This window comes from Salmo trutta, chromosome 14 (genome assembly GCF_901001165.1).
Source record: "Salmo trutta chromosome 14, fSalTru1.1, whole genome shotgun sequence".
Classification (NCBI taxonomy): Eukaryota; Metazoa; Chordata; class Actinopteri; order Salmoniformes; family Salmonidae; genus Salmo; species Salmo trutta.
Genome location: NC_042970.1, coordinates 73,220,560 through 73,238,385, shown reverse-complemented (window position 1 = coordinate 73,238,385; position 17,826 = coordinate 73,220,560). Strand labels below are relative to the sequence as shown.

At 42.7% G+C, this 17,826-nt stretch overlaps 1 protein-coding gene across 5 annotated transcripts; it reads right to left on the bottom strand.

Moving 5' to 3' along the window:
• Positions 1-292: 292 nt before the first annotated feature.
• Positions 293-17,270, bottom strand: LOC115147340 (ral guanine nucleotide dissociation stimulator-like 1). Of its 5 annotated transcripts, none has more exons than XM_029689536.1 (19): positions 17,136-17,270; positions 16,537-16,753; positions 14,695-14,911; positions 9,631-9,801; positions 9,323-9,471; positions 8,047-8,091; positions 7,792-7,961; positions 7,411-7,577; positions 7,028-7,315; positions 6,757-6,860; positions 6,476-6,560; positions 4,989-5,057; positions 3,940-4,026; positions 3,700-3,732; positions 3,369-3,586; positions 2,633-2,768; positions 2,090-2,359; positions 1,784-1,898; positions 293-1,571 (listed from the first exon to the last, which is right to left on the bottom strand). In XM_029689536.1, the coding sequence occupies exons 3-19, from the start codon at positions 14,878-14,880 to the stop codon at positions 1,417-1,419; spliced, it is 2,448 nt and encodes an 815-aa protein (XP_029545396.1). In that variant the 5' UTR covers positions 14,881-14,911; positions 16,537-16,753; positions 17,136-17,270; the 3' UTR covers positions 293-1,416. The 5 variants fall into 5 exon arrangements, with proteins under 5 accessions (XP_029545396.1, XP_029545398.1, XP_029545400.1 ...); XM_029689538.1 differs by having other exon boundaries at positions 16,537-16,683; XM_029689540.1 differs by having other exon boundaries at positions 16,537-16,626.
• Positions 17,271-17,826: the final 556 nt, after the last annotated feature.

Sequence of the window (17,826 nt, the reverse complement as noted above, 5' to 3'; positions counted from 1 at the left end):
AAAAATCCTTTAACCTGTCTCCTCCCCTTCATCTACATTGATTGAAGTGGATTTAACATGTGACATCAGGGATCATATCTTTCACCTGGTCAGTCTTGGAAAGAGTCCTTAATGTTCTGTCCACTGTTATATCCTTCATTTGACATTCAAAATAACAGTCTGATAAGAGACTTAAAGTGCCATCTTCCCATTATAGTTAAGACATTAAACATACTGTACATTTACCAGGCACTGCCCCTCCCTCCATTGAACAAATCACTCATAAAAATTACAAATAAATAACATCACGTTATAATTTGTAAAACATTTTAAAATCCCCTCGCGCAAAGATGAAACGCAACATAGCATTGAGAATAATTACTGAAACGATCTGGTCTATATACATATTGCTAATAACACTATCATATCTACTGTTGTTATTAATTTGTGTCTCGGTCTGTGTAAATATATCGAAAGCCTATAGCACACACCCTGCTCCAATATTTAAACGCACCTTTCCTTCCTCACTTTCTGAAATGTTAGGACCGTGTAGCAAGGGGTGTGGACCATGTGAATGGTCATCCCCTCAGCCCATACAGACTGCATCATTATGTGACACCTACACACCCCACTCAATCATGTTGGACACTTCCATCGACCCAGGGTCAATGACATGCATGCCCTTTCTGTTGGAAGATAACACACCTATTTAGAGTAGAAGGGAAGATTTCCTTCCTCCAGGTTCCTTTTCTTTACAAATAAGTAGATGCATAGTCACTCGTGTTGATAATAGTCTTAGCTGTTCGGAGCTAAATTAATGACGTGCAGTGCATTTGGAGTGTTGGTTAGATACACTGGTCAACATTCTAAAGTGCCATAGTATATTTGTTGACATTAGCTGGTGTTAGTTTTGTGTAGAAAATAAAAATGGTTGTGGTTGATTTCTCATGTTTTCCATTGACATCCATATGGCTTAAATCCACCGAAGTGGATATAAGGCCACAAAATGTCTGCTTGCGTCACTTCAATTCACCTGTTCAGTTTCAATCTCTGAGTACACACCTCCACATACTTATCCCCTCAAAACGGCACCTCTTGGCATCTCTCTCTTGGTTTTCAATCCTTCAATATGGAACCTCCTGGAATGCATCTAGTCCCATCCTTGAATCCATGAGTATCAAAATAATCTCCTTTCCAATGATGAGTCAACCACATCCTGGTGCAGAAGCTTCATAATGGTGTTCACAATGCAAGTTCTCAGGCTGTGGCCAATGAAAGGCTTAAATGTGCATTTCTACCAAGCATCAGCAACTAGCTCAATTACTGTCCACATATACAGTGAATACACCATGGTTCCAGTGGGGCACAATTCCATTTCCACCCTTTTCTTTTGCTATAGTTCTCCCTCCAGACTAGGAGGTGGAGCTGTGGTGCCGTCTACTTGGCGTGGCGTCCCCTGGCCTGGGCCCCGGGGCTAGAAGAAGTGACCAGGCGTCTGCTGTGGCTCCTCCAGCGCTGGCGGAGGACAAAGTCGTAGTTGGCCGAGGTGGCCATGGCGTAGAACACGTTGGCCTTGTCAGGGATCTGGAGTTCTGGTGGGAGAGAAAGGGAACATATAGATCAGTATGGGGATTATATTGAGTGTATCTCAATAGTCTATGGTGGCTTCTTTTCCTTGTCTCCTCTCCTTTATCTGTACTGATCAACAACCGAGGGGAACGCAATGCAAAATGTAGTTTAAAAGTGCAGAGGAAGAAAGGAGACAAGGGAGAGTAAGCTTCTTTCCTACTCTGACTGAGCTCACCTTTGTCCTGGGACAGCAGCTGTGTGAGGCTGAAGTCTGTACAGCTCATGTTCTCCAGGTTGTGTTTGTCCAGGGCCCTCTGGATCACCTGGGGACTGTGGTCCTGACTGGTCAGCTGGACAAGAGGAACATAGAGACAAGGTTAGTAGAACACACTGGACATATAAGCTGCTTGATGTGTACACTCTTATGGAGGTGGAAACCCCAATTATTATTACAATCTAGAAAATCAACTATCATCCCTAACCAGTAAAGAGAGATCTACATTGGCGCACTTTAAGGGAGTATTTGTTAGAGTTCACTCACCAGAATGCTCTTATAGACGTTGCCGTTGTTGCCGCACTCCACGCTGACCCTCACGATGCAGGAGTCAGCTACCTGCTTGTTATAGACGGGTTTAGAGCACGGAGGAGAGGAGGAGGAGCAACAGGAGGAGGAAGAGCAGTCAGGGCTCATGGCCGTAGAGGAGTAAGAGAGGTCGGGCTGGGAGGAGCTGCAGGAGGCGTTGGAGGGAGTGGGGGAGGTGGTGTTGGAGGAGAGGCCTTCAGACACATTGTGGAGTGAGCCTGACAGAGACTGGGAGAGAGGAGGCATAATAAATGCTCCATGCTAACTGGCTAATAACTGTTATACATAAACAAGGTCAACATATAACTTCAGACCTGGATTCAAACAGACTTTAGCTGTGCTTTGAGCTTGCCTGGCACATTGGAACCAATAGAATACTCCCCAAAGTGCAAACCCCACCCAAATGGCTCTCCAGGCAGGCTCAATCAAAACAAAAAAATATTTGAAAGAAATCAAATATTTCAACCCAGATCTGAATGAATCCTGGACATGGTTATCTACCTTGAGTTTGACGCTGAGAGGAGAGGGCTGTGGTGAGGACAGATCCTCCATCTCAGAACCACTGGAGCCTGATGATGACACACTGAGCTGGTCTGAATGGGTCCTTCTGCTGGAGACATCAGTGCCCGACAGCAACCTACACACACATGAAAACGGAAAGAGTTCATTAAAGTGCTCACAAATACCTCAAACACTCACATGTTCAATAGAGATGAGGTATAGACAGACACCCTGATGAAGGCATTAGCCAAGACGCGCTGGTGTGTTTTAATAACGCTGTAGCCCACAAAGGCTTTTTAACTTTCAAACCCACACGAGTGCCTGGACTTAGATTTTTTTTAACACCACTTAACAACCATTTGTGGATATAATTTTTCCTTTAGCTTTTCAATGACTATTCCCCTCCAAGAGCACCTGCTGCTGTTTGGGAATACCTGCAGGACTCTTGCTACTTCTTTTCCCTCAATAGATTAAGTATATTACTAACATATATTGTCTTTGGCCAATGACAGGTGTGTATTCTGTATTTATTAGGATGCCCATTAAATCACTAAATATACTCCTGTCATTGGCCAAAGAGATGACAGGAGTGGAATGTTAGCTAGAAAAAGACTGGTACCCACCCTAGCTACAACACAGTGGAGTATTGTATTTGGGTAGACAGTGGCACAGGGTAAATAATACATTATGTCAGAAAGGATTCTTGACATTCTGGCCATAGGAAGGTCAGACTTACGAGGCAAGCTTCTTGTTGAGCAGGCGCTGGCTCCAGGAAGAGGGCGAGTTTGGACAAGGGTCAACCGGATGCTCCAGAGCGCGGGACAGCTCATAACTCTCCTGGTCATTGAGCATGGTGTGGTTCTGCAGCCAGGCTGAGATGGTCTGGTCTACCGGGAGGCTGTAGCAGGAGCAGAACGCCTGCAGCTGGCCGATCTGAGACAGGATCTCAAACTCCTGATAGAGGGAGGGAGGGTGAGAATGTCATGATACAGCCCACTCACACAGTACTGTATGGTTACTGAGATTGGTTGCATTTCTTTTAAAAACCACTAGGGGGTGACACTTACCCGTCTACGTTTCTCAAAGTTAATGAGGCCACCCTGTGAATTGGGATACAAATAGGATTGAAATAAGCTCATATATCAGACCATTGTAAATGCAGACAAATAATAGACAAGGAAAGTGGGTCATATAAATAGGAGTGAAAAGTTGGGATGTTCTGACCACCAAAAGGTCTAGGAAGGCCACATCACAAAGCCACACTCGTATTGAATACATTGGGTTAGATATTAGAATTGTGATCTCACCTCTACTGTGTCTGTGAGTGCAGTATCCAGCATGGTGAGGACTGTCAGGTAGGTGCCCAGGTAGGGGACTACACCACTGGTAGGGCTCTGTTTGAGGGACGATAAGATACTACGTCATACAGCAGCCTATCCTAGATTATACACACGTCCCAAATGGCACCCTATTCCTGCCTAGTGCACTCATTTTCACCAGAGCCTTGGTCAAAAGAAGTGCACTAAATAAGGAGCCATTGGGACACGTCCTAAACAATGTAAACAGTTTATATTGTGTGAAGGACAATGGGATGGTACGTCATAAAACAGTTCACAGCGATTGTGTTTACACAGAAAGCATAGACAGAATCATCATCACCTAACCTTTATATAACATTGACCTGATGATGATCCACAAATGACTAAAAAGGGTCTAGTTAAGTTAAGTTAACTTTGTACAACAAAAATTCAAGTGTCATTAAAGTGAGCAAAAGGCAAGTGTTGTGATTTGAGCTGACTAAGAGTTTCCACTGGACGAGAGGAAGGAAATTAAAAGGAGGAAGGTTGGAACGGAGAGAGATCTATATTAGGGAATCACTGTGTGACCAAAATGGCACCCTATTCCCTAAATAGTGCGCTACTTTTGACCAGAAAGTATTGCACTATATAGAAAATAGGGTGCCATTCGGGAAGCATCCAGTATCACAGACAGAGGCTGCATGTAACTTGTTTCGGAGAAGTCGAAACTAGGACGGGTCAGGACCATTAAGGGGTATTCCTACCTCACTTCCTCTTTTCGCTCTAAAGCATTAGGAAGAGATTTGTTTGCTGAGCTAACAGTATTATTTTAGTCTTCTCCATGTATCTCGTGCTCTGTGGTCCAAAGTCAAAGAATAAGGAAGCCACATAATGTCGGCAGATTTTAATGGATTCGCACGATTGTTGTGGACAGTAACTGAATATTATCAGCATGCTAGCTGTTCATACAATATACTGTAGGCGCTCAGACATAAGTTATACAATTTTAGTACAGATCATGTTAGAACATCTAAAGCACGGCCAGAAAGTAGTCTTACCATCTGTTTAGACATGGGGCACAGCTGGGGTGACTTGGGGGTGGCGTTGTCATCCGGCTGGCTGCCATCCTAAAAAACAGCAAAAACAAGTCACATTAGGCTTGGTTTAAAATGGGCACGGAAAATCATTCAATTGCCATCCATTAGCCAAGAAATCAATAAAGTCTTCTAAAGGTTCCTACACATGAGAGTGCTTGAAATAGCGTGCATTATTCACAGTCACACTACCTGCATCTACTTGTTTTGGGCTTAAACAAGTACATGGAGTTTGATATGAGATGGGTGGGGCAATCATAGCAAGCCAAATAGCTGTTCTATAATACTTCCTTGTATAGTGAGTGCAGTACATAGTTAAGTTATTAATTAACTACTTAGTTCTTGTTATTATTGGGTGTGGTGTCTGATTGGTTGTCCCCCGTCATGATAAGGCTGAGATTGAATCACCTATTAAAACGCAAGCACACCCCCTTCTTTAGACAATCAGCCAGTGGTGGCACTTTAAATGGGAGGACAGGCTCATAGTAATGGCTGGAACGGAATTAATGGAATTTTATCAAACACCTGGTTTTCCATGTGCTTAATACCATTCCATTAACTCCATTCCATCCATTATGAGCCATCCTCCCCTCACCAGCCTCCACTGGAATCAACACATACCAAGTCACCTCCGCCTGGTAATAGATGTTGCTAGTTTTACTCGGAGGCGTGTGTGGGTTCAGTCAAAGCGGTGTGACTCAATGTGCCCAGCCCCAAACTGGCAGTCATTGACTACGCCACCTTTAGATGTGGGCCGTTTACAAAGCCAACAAGTAAAAGTGAATACAATATGATAGACAGTGCTATCGGATATGACTGACCCTATTTGATTGTGTAGCCAAAGTATAAAGTACAATGGCTCTTTTGTGCTGAAGTGTACACTTCCGATATGATAACAACCCTATCATTATACTGTATTAACCCCCATATCAGTCTTTTAGTTGGCGGCAAGTAGCCTAGCAGTTAAGAGCTTTGGGCCAATAACTGGAAGGTCGCTGGTTCGGATCCCTGAGCTGACTAAGTGAAAAATCTGTCAATATGCCCTTGAGGATGGCACTTAACCCTAATTGCTCCGGATAAGGGAATCTGCTAAATTACTAAAATGTAAATGAAAAAAACTGCTTATGGAACAGAACAGTAAATGTTGCTACTCAGGTGGAAAATGTATTTTTAAGTGGTGTTCTTACTGTTGAACTAGAACTCTACGGTTGTGGTGCCATCCTGTGTTTATTTTTTTTTTAATTGAACCTTTATTTAACTAGGCAAGTCAGTTAACAACAAATTCTTATTTACAATGACGGCCTACCGGGGAACAGTGGATTAACTGCCATGTTCAGAACGACAGATTTCTTTGTACCTTGTCAGCTCGGGGATTCGATCCAGCGACCTTTCGGTAACTGGCCCAACGCTCTAACCACTACCATTCTTTGGTTCTATTCTGTGGTTCTTACCTCCACCAGGATCTCTCTGCTGGTCAAAACACAGTTCTCATCTGGGAACGTCTCACACAGCTGGTCGAAACAGGCCATACAATCCCTAAAATAAAATTGTCAGTTTTCAGAAATGTGCAGTATGCATCTCAGCCACCATATTCAGGGTTGCTTTCCCCTCAAAGAAGAATATCCAAGTGGTTTTCAGTTCAGAAGTAGAGTTAATCTGGGTCTGAGAACTTACCCTCAGAATCACTGGCTGACAAAATGTAAACCTGCTACCGTGCCTCTGCATATCTCACCTGTTGACGGCAGCCCAGGTCTTCTTGAGGCGGTACACAGCGTTGGACTGCAGGGCTGACAGGATGGCTCTCAGAGAGGAGAAGTTCTTCAGCGTTCTGCACTCCTACAGAGGACAGGACCGAACACAATGCCTACATTTAGCCACTTAAGAAACAGTTTTCCTGTTGCTTTCCTAAATATCTACATATTTTTTTAGAGCTAAACATGTCTCTAAAGATCTCAAACTGTAGATAAATATATGTTCTAAGTATACCATCTGGGCTTGCTGACCTGTGCTATGGCGATCCACCGCTCTATCACCCTGGCCCTGAGGGTGGGGCTGGTGTGGGGGAGGAGAGGGGAGCTAGGGGCCATAGATGGACTCGGGGTTGAGGAGGAGACAGAGATCGGAGACGTTGACGAGGAGCACAGCAGGGAGGTGATGACCCGGTTGGTGACAGCGTTGAACTGGGCGATGGTGGCGCGGACGGTGGGCGCCACATTGCGGCTCTCCTTCTTGTCCCGCTGAGACCAGACACAGCCCAGGCACTGGAACGGGACAACCTTGATGAAGAGGTCCTATAGGAAGGAGGGAAATACACTTTGTAAGCTTTGTCATTCATGCAGAGTGATTGAACAGAAAGGGTTGGGTCATAAAGATGATTAACACTTACAGCGTCCAATCGTGTCAGCTGCTCTGCCACGTCTATGACAGGGAAGTCCATAAAGTCTGCAGTCACCTCCTTCGGTACTTCCTCTCCTGATCCCTCCTCTCCCGACCCCTCTTTCTGCTGACAATCACTATTATCTATTGGTGCAGACTGATGCAGACTAATGCGATCTAGGAAGAAAATAAGCAAAATAATAAGCAAAAATCACAACTTGTAAGACTTCTACTGGTGAGGTAGGATGAAGTTTTTTGCTTGTGAAAGAAAGGGGCAAGGATAAAAATTTGAAACAGCGAGGTACTACCTACATTTGTCCAATATAAAGCCAGAGTTTGATTTCTGTTGAAAAACGTTTTTCTACAGTTTGCCTTACTGAATGCTACCAACCTTCTTCCTGGAGCTTCTTGAGCAGCGTCTCAGCTGTTTGTGCCAGGCGACGGAAGGCGAGGCGGTGGCGGAGGTGGAAACAGAGTAGCCTCAGGGAGGGGTGCCGAGGGGGTTCCCTGAAGTCCTCCCTGTGTTCCTCTAGCCAGGTTCTGATCAGGGGCACCAGGGTGCTGGGGGGGGGGGGAATTAATATCAAGGGTGTTTTATGGTAAGAAGACATTGTAGAAGTAGTTGAGAGAGTGAAGTTCCTCATACCTCCTTGGGCAGACTGTGTTGTCCAGGTTGGCAATCATATCATCCCTATGGAAATAGAGACATGCAGTACTTAGAAAAAACCTGAATGTTTGCTCAATGGTTACTGCTCCTACAAGGGATTTAGGGGTACAAAGCAATGTTTTGACCAACATGGTCTTTGTCAAATAAATAGTTGGCTACTCTCCTCTGCTACTCTAATCCCACACCATGAATCTGACAAGCAAGAGTAGCCCTTCACTAACATATAAACTACAGAGACCTGACCTTCGGTGGAAAGCCCATTGCTGTCGATTACAATCCATGTGCCCTGGGGCTAGCATATGGTGACGTCAGTTTCATAAGGAAGCCTGTTGCTACCAGCGCTTCAGAAATGAGGATGACAGCTTAACAACCAATTAATCATTATCTCTAGGGTTCTAAATGTCATAGGTAAAAGCAGATAGGATTAAACTCCAGTAAAAGGCTAACTACTGAACTGGTAAAGGGTCTTACTAGTCGATAGCTCAGAAAAGTTCAATACAATGTTATCACAGAATGAGGTTCCCAGATTTTCCAGAAATCCCATTTAGAGAATTCCTGGATATCGTGAGGGAATAAGCAGGAGATGCAGGAATCCAACTACGATATCTGGAAAACTTCACTTTCATTTGTTATTTATTTTGCATAAAAATATTATGAATAACCTATGAGGCAGCATTTTTAAAAATGAGTCTTTAGACATTCTTGTTGGACCCGTCATGTGGTAGGTAATTAGGAACCGGTTAGGCAAACTCATAACTGAGTGACTGTCGCCTCCCACAACATCACACAAATATGTATGGGGTGAAACTGAATTATTCAAACTAGGAAAGACTTACAACATTAGACTGGTAGTCCTGCATCATGCCAGATGCCTTCCAAATATTGTTGAAAGAGGTGCAACCAAAGTGCAGCCTCGGAGATTAGTCAGAGGTTATTAGTCTGATAAGATTTCAGGTCATTTTGTATGGGTCCTATCTAGGCCAAGGACTCCAGGCCAGACTCAAGGGTTTACTTTACAAGATGTCTTTAGTCAACTGTTTTCAATGACTTTTCCCACTTACCTTTTAAATGCATGTGTTTTTGTATCTTAACAGTAAGTGTCTGCTAAACACATTATCATATCATCAGATGATCTCTGTAACCATCTCACCAACAGCACAGTGCCACATACTGAATTACATTTGGGTTAAACATATGTTGCTCTGAATAACAACAAAAAACAACAACCACCATGAAATCCTATTCTGTGTCTCACCTCTGGAAGAGCAGTTCTACGAGTGTGTTGGTGGTGGTGAAGGTTCTGTAGGTGGACAGAAACACTCTGACATAGTCAGATTCCTGGTGTTCTGAGTCCAGCAGGTGGGTTACCAGGCGCTCCAGGGTCCCCGCTTTCAACCGACGCACCTTCAATCAAATACAAATCCACTTTATTCATAATTAACTTTTTACATTAGCAGTTGTCGCAAAGTGCTTATCTTTCCCTTTCTCCGCCTCTTATCCTTTGTCTATCCCCAGTCTTTCCACATCTCTCTCTGATCATTCATTCTCTCAAAGTGCTTTTACCTTCACTGTGTGGTACTGGATGAAGTTGAAAGCCGATGGAGTTGACGGGGACATAGTGAGAGGCTCTGAGGGGTCCTGGGTGGAGGGGCTGGGGAGCACAGGCTCCCTACATAGCGTTATGCCGAACACAGCCCCCTCTTCTACCTCCTCCCCCCACTCCTGCACTGGGTCCTGGTGGGAGACAAAGGGAGTGGAGGTGAGACTTCAATAGAATAGAATAGTAATTGCACATTAAGGGTTGTTGACATTAGCCAAAAGTGCCATAACACACAGAATTAATCAAAATGGTTTGCCGGTCCTACTAAATTCACATAGACGTTCAACTTCAACTGCAGTGAAGTGGCCTACATTTTCCTCATGCTCTGTGACAAACACCACCAGTCAAATGTAGAGCTCTTCACATTCAAAGCATTCAGGCAATGAGCAGTTTAAGTGAGAAGGTTAAGCACAGCTACGTCAATAGCACCGTTCCACAGATGCTGCTTTCAAACAACAGAATTCTCAGTTCAATCTATGCAGAGGCATCAATTAGTCTGTCTAGCAGCTGGTATGAGAGCTTTTTAAACGTTGATTGCACATCTCACAATGTAAAGGGACCAAATGTAAAAGGTGTGGCATGTTTTTAGCTAGACATCCATCTATGCAAATGTTAATGCTGCAGAGGCACCTGCTATTAAACTGCATGCCTGTACAGCAACAGGTATGTGACGTCATTAAATAGATATTATACATTCACAATGTATAGGGACCTAAATGTCAACGTGTGGCATGTTTTCAGCTAGACATGTTTTTGGTAACAGATGAATTTACTATACTGTATGATTATATCCCATCTGACTGGTATGGGAGCACATTATACATTTTGAAATGTATAATTGCTAGTTATAGACCTCCATGTCTAAAATGTGGAACGTTTTTAGCAAGACGTGCAACATCGTTGCTCCCTCCACTCAAGCAATACTACATCAACTCCCATTCCATCATCCAGAGCAAAGTAAAGATAATATTCAATCTCCATCAAAGAGAACCACAGTGGAAATACGTTTAAGTTCTCCTCAATGTTTTTTAAATGCATTGCATCCATGTGTTGTTCAATTGCGCTATTAAATGGTCAAATAAATACAATTGCAAAAGTAGTGTACTATATAGTGAATTGGGTGCCATTTGACACACAGCCAGACACTTCCTGACATACAGAAAGAGGCCAACATAGCCCAACATCGTATAGACTAGACAGAGGTTATACCCTCACCATGTAACCAGAGGATCAGGTTTCAGTTTCACTGATAGGGCAGAGTGTAGAGTGGGTAGGGTGTGGCGCTACCAGTTCTGTAGTCCCTAGACTTTGACCCGACTGGGTGGGTAGACAGAAGACCCTACCCAGACCTGTAGCTTTTAGACAAAGCAGAACTCACTGTATCCATGGGGCCTGCCTACCCATGCACTAGAGAGCACTACAGTACCTCTCAGTATCTCTGTCTTCTGTTCACATCGGTAACAAAATCAGAGTAACACATTTCAGTAACATCTAGCAGTTCCCAGTCCCTGGAGAGAGCCCATGAATTCCATATAATAACTTCTAGGGTGAAGATTCTAGCTAGTATCCCACTGACACACAATGGAGAATCAAGCCATAAATAGAGGATGAGGAAACAAGGAAGTTTCCACCCGGTCAGACATATTGGAACTGAGTAGCAACGTCCAAACTCTATATCCGTCTCTGGTTGATGCTATTCACAGCCACTAAAAGCCTGTCGATCGCCATAGTCTGTCGTAAAGAACATTGACAGGCTCCAAATGAGTGTTTTGTTGTCATTATACAACACCTAATTGAGTCTGGCTGGCTGCAGAGGGAACGAGAACAAGGGCCACTATTTACTGTGCCCTCCATATCTGTGTCCGCCATATGACAGACATGCAAGTTTTGTTGATAACTCTCCATGGTACACTGGTCTGGACCAATAGGCTACCTCTATGTTCTGCCCCTGTCTAGTGTGTGAACAGATACACACAAAAGCACCTTCAAAAGAAAACCTAAATATGAAATCTTGAAGACAATACTGAGTTAAAGTTGTGATTACACTATATGGAAAACAAAATACTATTAGCAGGAAAAAAAAAATCACAATATGGCCCTATAATAATACTTTTGATTCTTTGCTTTGTCGGTAAATTAATTATTTGATAAATTAAGGAGGTTTAATTATTTTAGGCTATTCATTTTTTAAACAGTAATATCTCACAGAATAAAAGGCTGTGTAATTAATGTATTAATTGATTGCATGCGACCAAAGTAGACCAAGTAACCTAAAAGAACAGAGACATTTCACAAGTACAGTAAGCAATGAATAAAGGTAAGACTAATACCATTGACAAACACCATTTCCCCATATTTCCCAGTCGTTTTAGTTGATGAAAGAAGGTAACGTTTCCAGTAGTTTAGGGAGCCATTTCTTCTGTTTTGCTGCTGGTAGGTACTGATATTCCAATGAAGTAATCCGTGAGTGACCGAAATAAGTATTGGATGGCACAGCCAGTAGCCTAGTTCCGCAAATTACCTGGGATGTCACTGATCCGACCAAAAAAAACTATTCTGAATTGCGTATAATATAGAGTATATTTTATATACTGTATCAACTCAAACGACATTAATAGATGAATATACTTCTAAGCAGGTTTCAAACTCGATAGCCTAGCCGCTATACAGCCTGTCTGTGTGAGCTTCGCTGTGAGCGGTGCGACAGCCGGTTTCTGTGCAAGTCGCAGTGACTGATTGCACCTGAGCGCGAGAGCAGAGACTGTACTAGCAGGTGAGGGCAGGGCGGGAATCTCGATACCACGCGCTTTTAAGTCAACATATTTGGTGATAGCAGTGTCACAAACAGACGGTAACAGGCCATGTCATTCACAACTTTCACACTTGTATTTTTTTCGGATTATTTGGGCAAATTAAAATAATTTAAAACAATGTAATAAACAAACATTTGCACCATCTTAGTAGGTATAGATGATGTCTGATTACTGTAGGCCTACTATAGCCATAAAGGGAACATTTGCATTTTTTTCCTTAAATGCATTAATCCACTTTCTATTCTCTAGGTACAGTATGTTTAAAAAAAAACTGGAGGCACTATGAGCTTTTTGCTGTTAGTGTTTTGGGAATTCTTAAACCATCATGTCTGAGAAAATTCTTCAGGCAAAAACCATGTGCCTGTAATGTGCTTCTCAGGTGACTGCTCCTGGTATCTCCTTCATACCTTACTGCCACTATTCTAAAATCCAGTCGGGACAGTTCTCAGGACTGCTCTCAACCCATGGTGTCTGTAAGAGGTATGGCATGGTTGGAAATTCCACAGAAAACTAGTCTGTTTTGTTCCAAGCCAGTGTCACCTGTTGCTGTCCTTTTCTACTGGCTGGCTGAAAGTTTCAAAATGAAGTAGAAGCAGACCATATTTATAATTTGGTGAAGAGAAACATGTAGGGTTTCTGTTGAGCTGAACAGTAGCTTTATAGTCCCAATGTTCTTCTAGCCTTGGCTTGTGCGAGCCAGAACAAACAGCTCATATAGCAGGATCCTATCTCCTGTTTCTGTAGCGCGAGGCAGCTTAATGTACAAGTACCCCCCTGGACAGGACACTAGTCTATCGCAGGGCCTTACCCCCAACATATCTCCTTAATATCTCCTTAATTCTGAGTACCACTCGAGACGCATCGGGTCCCGTTTTTACAGTCTTTGGTATGACTCGGCCAGGGATCGACCTCCCAACCTTTCAGTACTCATATCTGATTATAAAATTGTCACTGTAGTCTAATCTACTTTTATCCCTAAATTGTCCCAATGAGAAAGCGCCTTGACCGCCCCAATGATAAAGTGTCAACCATCTCTAGCTCAGCAGATGGCGTTTGATCAATGGCGGTTTCTATTATAAACCCCCCTCATTAGCAAACAGTGGGTTTCAAAAGGGGAGAATGGGTAACTGTTGCTTAATGAGTTTTTCCCCCCTCTCTCCTCTGAATATCTGAACCATGACCATCCAATGCCACACAGTCCAGAGGCACAAAGAGAATGAGAGAGGGTAGCCGAGGGGGCAGGGTGAATAATTAACGTTAATGAGACACACTGAATTCACAACAACGCACAACAATTGTCCGATTAGATGACTTCAAAAGAAATTAATCTCGATTTTGTATAATCGATAACATGAGTAAACTGTCTTTTTGGAACAATATTTTTGTTGGTATGAAATACGGATTACAACTGTGGGTCCTGTCCAAATTATAGCCCTTATCAGAAGAGGCATGTTAAAACCAGCACGCTTCAGAAGTGACAGACACACTTCCTGGTGGACTTCCTTCCTCCTCAGTGTCAAAATAGCTACTGTGTTCAACAACCCAAACTACTGAAGAAAAAGGAAACAAAAGCAGCAGCCTACATGAGAACCACATCTGCTCTGACGTAAAACCACCTCACACTGAGGTACATGACAGTTGTTATACAGCACATTGATGACCCCTCCCTCTTACCATTTACGCAGTAACCTAGACAGTAAAGCTGGCCCCTATAAATCTCAACCCTAGCTCTGCAACTGACGTCACTGGAGATGTCAGGCTCTTATAAATCAATCCTGGTAAGAGGAAGCTTCCAAAAGTAAGGCAACAACTGGATATTCTGACACAAGAAAAGTGTTTGTCATATTCAGGAAGCTCCCGCTCACTGGTTTCACTTGCCAAGTCCCTGTAGGTTTAATACCTGACATGTATATGGTTTTAATGGAGCTACCAAGCTAACTGACTGCTCAAATGTGTATGCACAATAACTAAATAAGGTATCAGTCAGACAAAACCCTTCAGCCTCTACACATTGAGACTCAAGCAACTCTTCTACCTAACTGGAAGGGGGAAACGCCATGCCACCAAATCTAACCTCCTAAATTAATACATTACACAATACTGAGTCAGACAGACCTTTAATCCTCTACGCATTGACACTCAATGCAACCCACTCCACTCTCTTTGGCCCTTAGCTATAACGAAAGAGCAAACATCACCTTTCCACCAACTCACCTCAGTGACCTCTGTGTCCAGCAGCTGGAAGCGCCTCAGCCAGAGCCCCGGCTCCATGTCCGTCAGGACGTCCACACGGTGGGTGTGTCGAAGGCACAGCAGTCTCTTCATCCTGCCTACCCGGGCTCTCAAGCCCCTGCCCTCCCCTTCTCCTCCACAGAGAGAGAGTGTAGACCGCATCCTCATCCACAGGTAATAGAGTCATCAAGGTTCTCACCTGACAAGGGGAGAGTAGAGAGAGCCCTTACCACCACACTATAATACAACTATGAAGGACAAGTGACAATAAATGACTGACAGGTCTACAGGACAGAATGAAAGTCATCCTTTGTTATGTTACATTCCGATACTTTGCCAATTTTCTTGGAAATTCAGTAATCTTATGTTGCAAGGAAGACGTTCAATAAAGAAGACAAGAGTCATTCAGTACTTTATGGGAATTTGTTAATGGCATTTAGAGGGCTGGATAGCAAATATTTTGGAACATTGAATTCCTGTACATTACCCTAACATATTCATTGGTTTATAGAAGCACAATGACATCCATTTTCTGACCCAATTCCATGAAAAGGGAATGTTGTCTACTTTTAAGAACAGGAAAAATACCCAAAGTAATTTTAGACAACTCCTCCAGTCAATCTATGAAACCATGACCAAGTCAATCAAGAAGTCACCGTCTGTCTACGTCATCACTGCTCTTTCCATTACCGACAGGCTTTGTTCGCTCTAAACCCATATAATCCTTTGTTGACTCCACACCTTTGGAGGCATTAACATAAGTGACAAAATATTATGGTTACAGTTTTGTCGTCACTTAAGTTGATCTAAATAATGGTCCACAATAGTGTACTGTGTGAATATGAGTGAGGCTGGTCATACACACCAATCCGATTCACTATAGTCTTTTACATGCATCTCAACCCGTCCCTTCACCCAAAGGTGTAGACAACCCATAGCCTGGTGCAAGACTATGTTCTGTAGCCACAAAGAGGAGTTGACTGAAGAACAAAACAGACTATATTACCAGGCTAGGAAACACAAACAGTAACTTACATTTGATTGGTGAGCTTCTCCTTAACCACAGTTTAACAGATCAGCCCAGATTCATCTTTGGAGCCATGATTGACGGCTGTACAGTTTCTCTCTGAGTCATGAAGATAACATTCCATACAGGGAAACTGTGTTGAGATGCCATATGATTTGGCAAGACTACAAACAGATCTGAGAACCACCCAGCCTTTTCTTGCTAAGACAGATGAAGTAAATACAAACAGTACAAAAGATATCTGTTGTGTCAACAAGAAGATGCCAGACAACATGTGTTGTCACAACATGCCCTTTTGTAAATGGGGCTTCTTTTACCAGCTTTACGGAGAAATAGGGAAAGGAGGCATAGCATGACCTATAATAATAACAACACAGCCATTTTTACCCATATAATCCTTTGACTCCACGCCTCCATCTTTGAGTCATTAACATAAGTGGTGCCAAAAATATACACAATCAAATATTTAGAAGACAAAACAGAATGGTCACTCAGTGATTGTTGATTGTACTGGTTGGTGCTTTAACAACTTATGGTTACATTTTGGTTGTCACTTGGGTTGACTTAAATAATGCTCCGCAATAATGTATGAACATGAATGACAGTATTGGTCACAATCTGATTGACTATTTTTCATATGCATCTCAACCCGTCCCTTCCCCCAAAAGGATCTAGACTTTAAGAGTTCTGTAGCCAACTCTTCATGGCAATGAATGAACACAGAGAGGAGTTGGCTAAAGCAAAAACAGACTAGATTCCCAGGCTAGGAAACACAAATAGAAAGTACAGTAACTTACTGCATTCAATTGGTGAGCTTCTCCTAAACCGCAGTTTGACAGATCAGCCCAGATTCATCTTTGGAGCCATGACGGTTTTACAGTTTCTCTCTGAGTGATGACAAGAGCATTCCATACAGGGAAACTGTGTTGATGGGGAGCTTGGAGCTGGAGAGAGTGGCATTGAATGGTCACTCAGTGATTGTTGATTGTACTGGTTGGTGCTTTAACAGCTGAACTATGGAGAGAGAGAGGGAAAGAGAGAAAGAAGGGCGGGTGGTCCCCTTTTTTCTCTTTCCCTGCTCCCCTCTTCTCCATCGTGTAATACGGTCCTGTATAAGTAATCTATTGATTACAGATCTGTCAGGTCCAATATCTTTCCGCTTAACTTATCTCTTCATTAAAAGTGAGCGAGCCCCCAACTCTGCCGCCTCGCTTTTGTTTTCTTGTTGGCAAACCATCAACAATGAAGAGATGAGCCATGCTACTGGCTCTCTGTATGCATCGTGCCTGTATTTCTGACAATTAATATATAAGAAAATACTAGGCCTAAGGCCTACAACTATTAAAATTAAACCAGTTTTGACCGTCAACTATATAGACAATGGTTTGTTTCTTACCTGCGAATATCCCCACATTACCTGTGTGCATTGATTTTTAACCAGGGCTGATGCATGTTTCATTATCATTTCACATGATGGTCATTTCATAAACATTGTTTTGATTAGAAGTCCATGCATACACACTGCCCTCATTGACCGAGTGTGTGGAGTGGAAGGGTAGTTCAATTTAAGAAAACACAGGTGTACAATGACTAATTGATTGCCTAGCTAATTATCTTAAAGAGGGAGGGTACCTGTTGGTCTCTCTCAAGTCATCAGGTTGAATAAGGGCATGAGGTAGCATGCCTTGAATGATGTTCAGTCAGGTTGTTAGAACATTCTCTTCAAGAGAACGAAAAATGTAATTTGGGAGGTATGTCTCATAGGCTACGTTCACACAGGCAGCCTAATTCACAAAATATCTGAATTAGGCTGCCTGTGTATACCTATGAGTTTTATATCCAGAACTAAGATTGAAAGCACACAAATCATGAACATTTAAAAGCTTAAATTAACGGTATAGGCCTATACATTAAAAGTGAAAATTCACAGATGCTTCCAAACCTTATTCCTTATGATGTATTTGTTTACAGGTATGTTTTGCCATTTATGAATGTGTCATTCAATGAGTTTATATGGGCTATAGCAGTAAAGGCCAAATTCAATATATATATATATATATTTTTTTATACAGTTACACTTTTAAGAA

Excerpts from the sequence above, each read along its gene's own strand:
- LOC115147340 (XM_029689536.1), bottom strand. The coding sequence starts at position 14,880 with ATGAGGATGCGGTCTACACTCTCTCTCTGTGGAGGAGAAGGGGAGGGC. Across the intron at positions 3,733-3,939 it reads CACTCACAGACACAGTAGAG|GGTGGCCTCATTAACTTTGA; the intron begins GTGAGATCACAA and ends CCCAATTCACAG. Across the intron at positions 3,587-3,699 it reads ACTTTGAGAAACGTAGACGG|GAGTTTGAGATCCTGTCTCA; the intron begins GTAAGTGTCACC and ends TCCCTCTATCAG.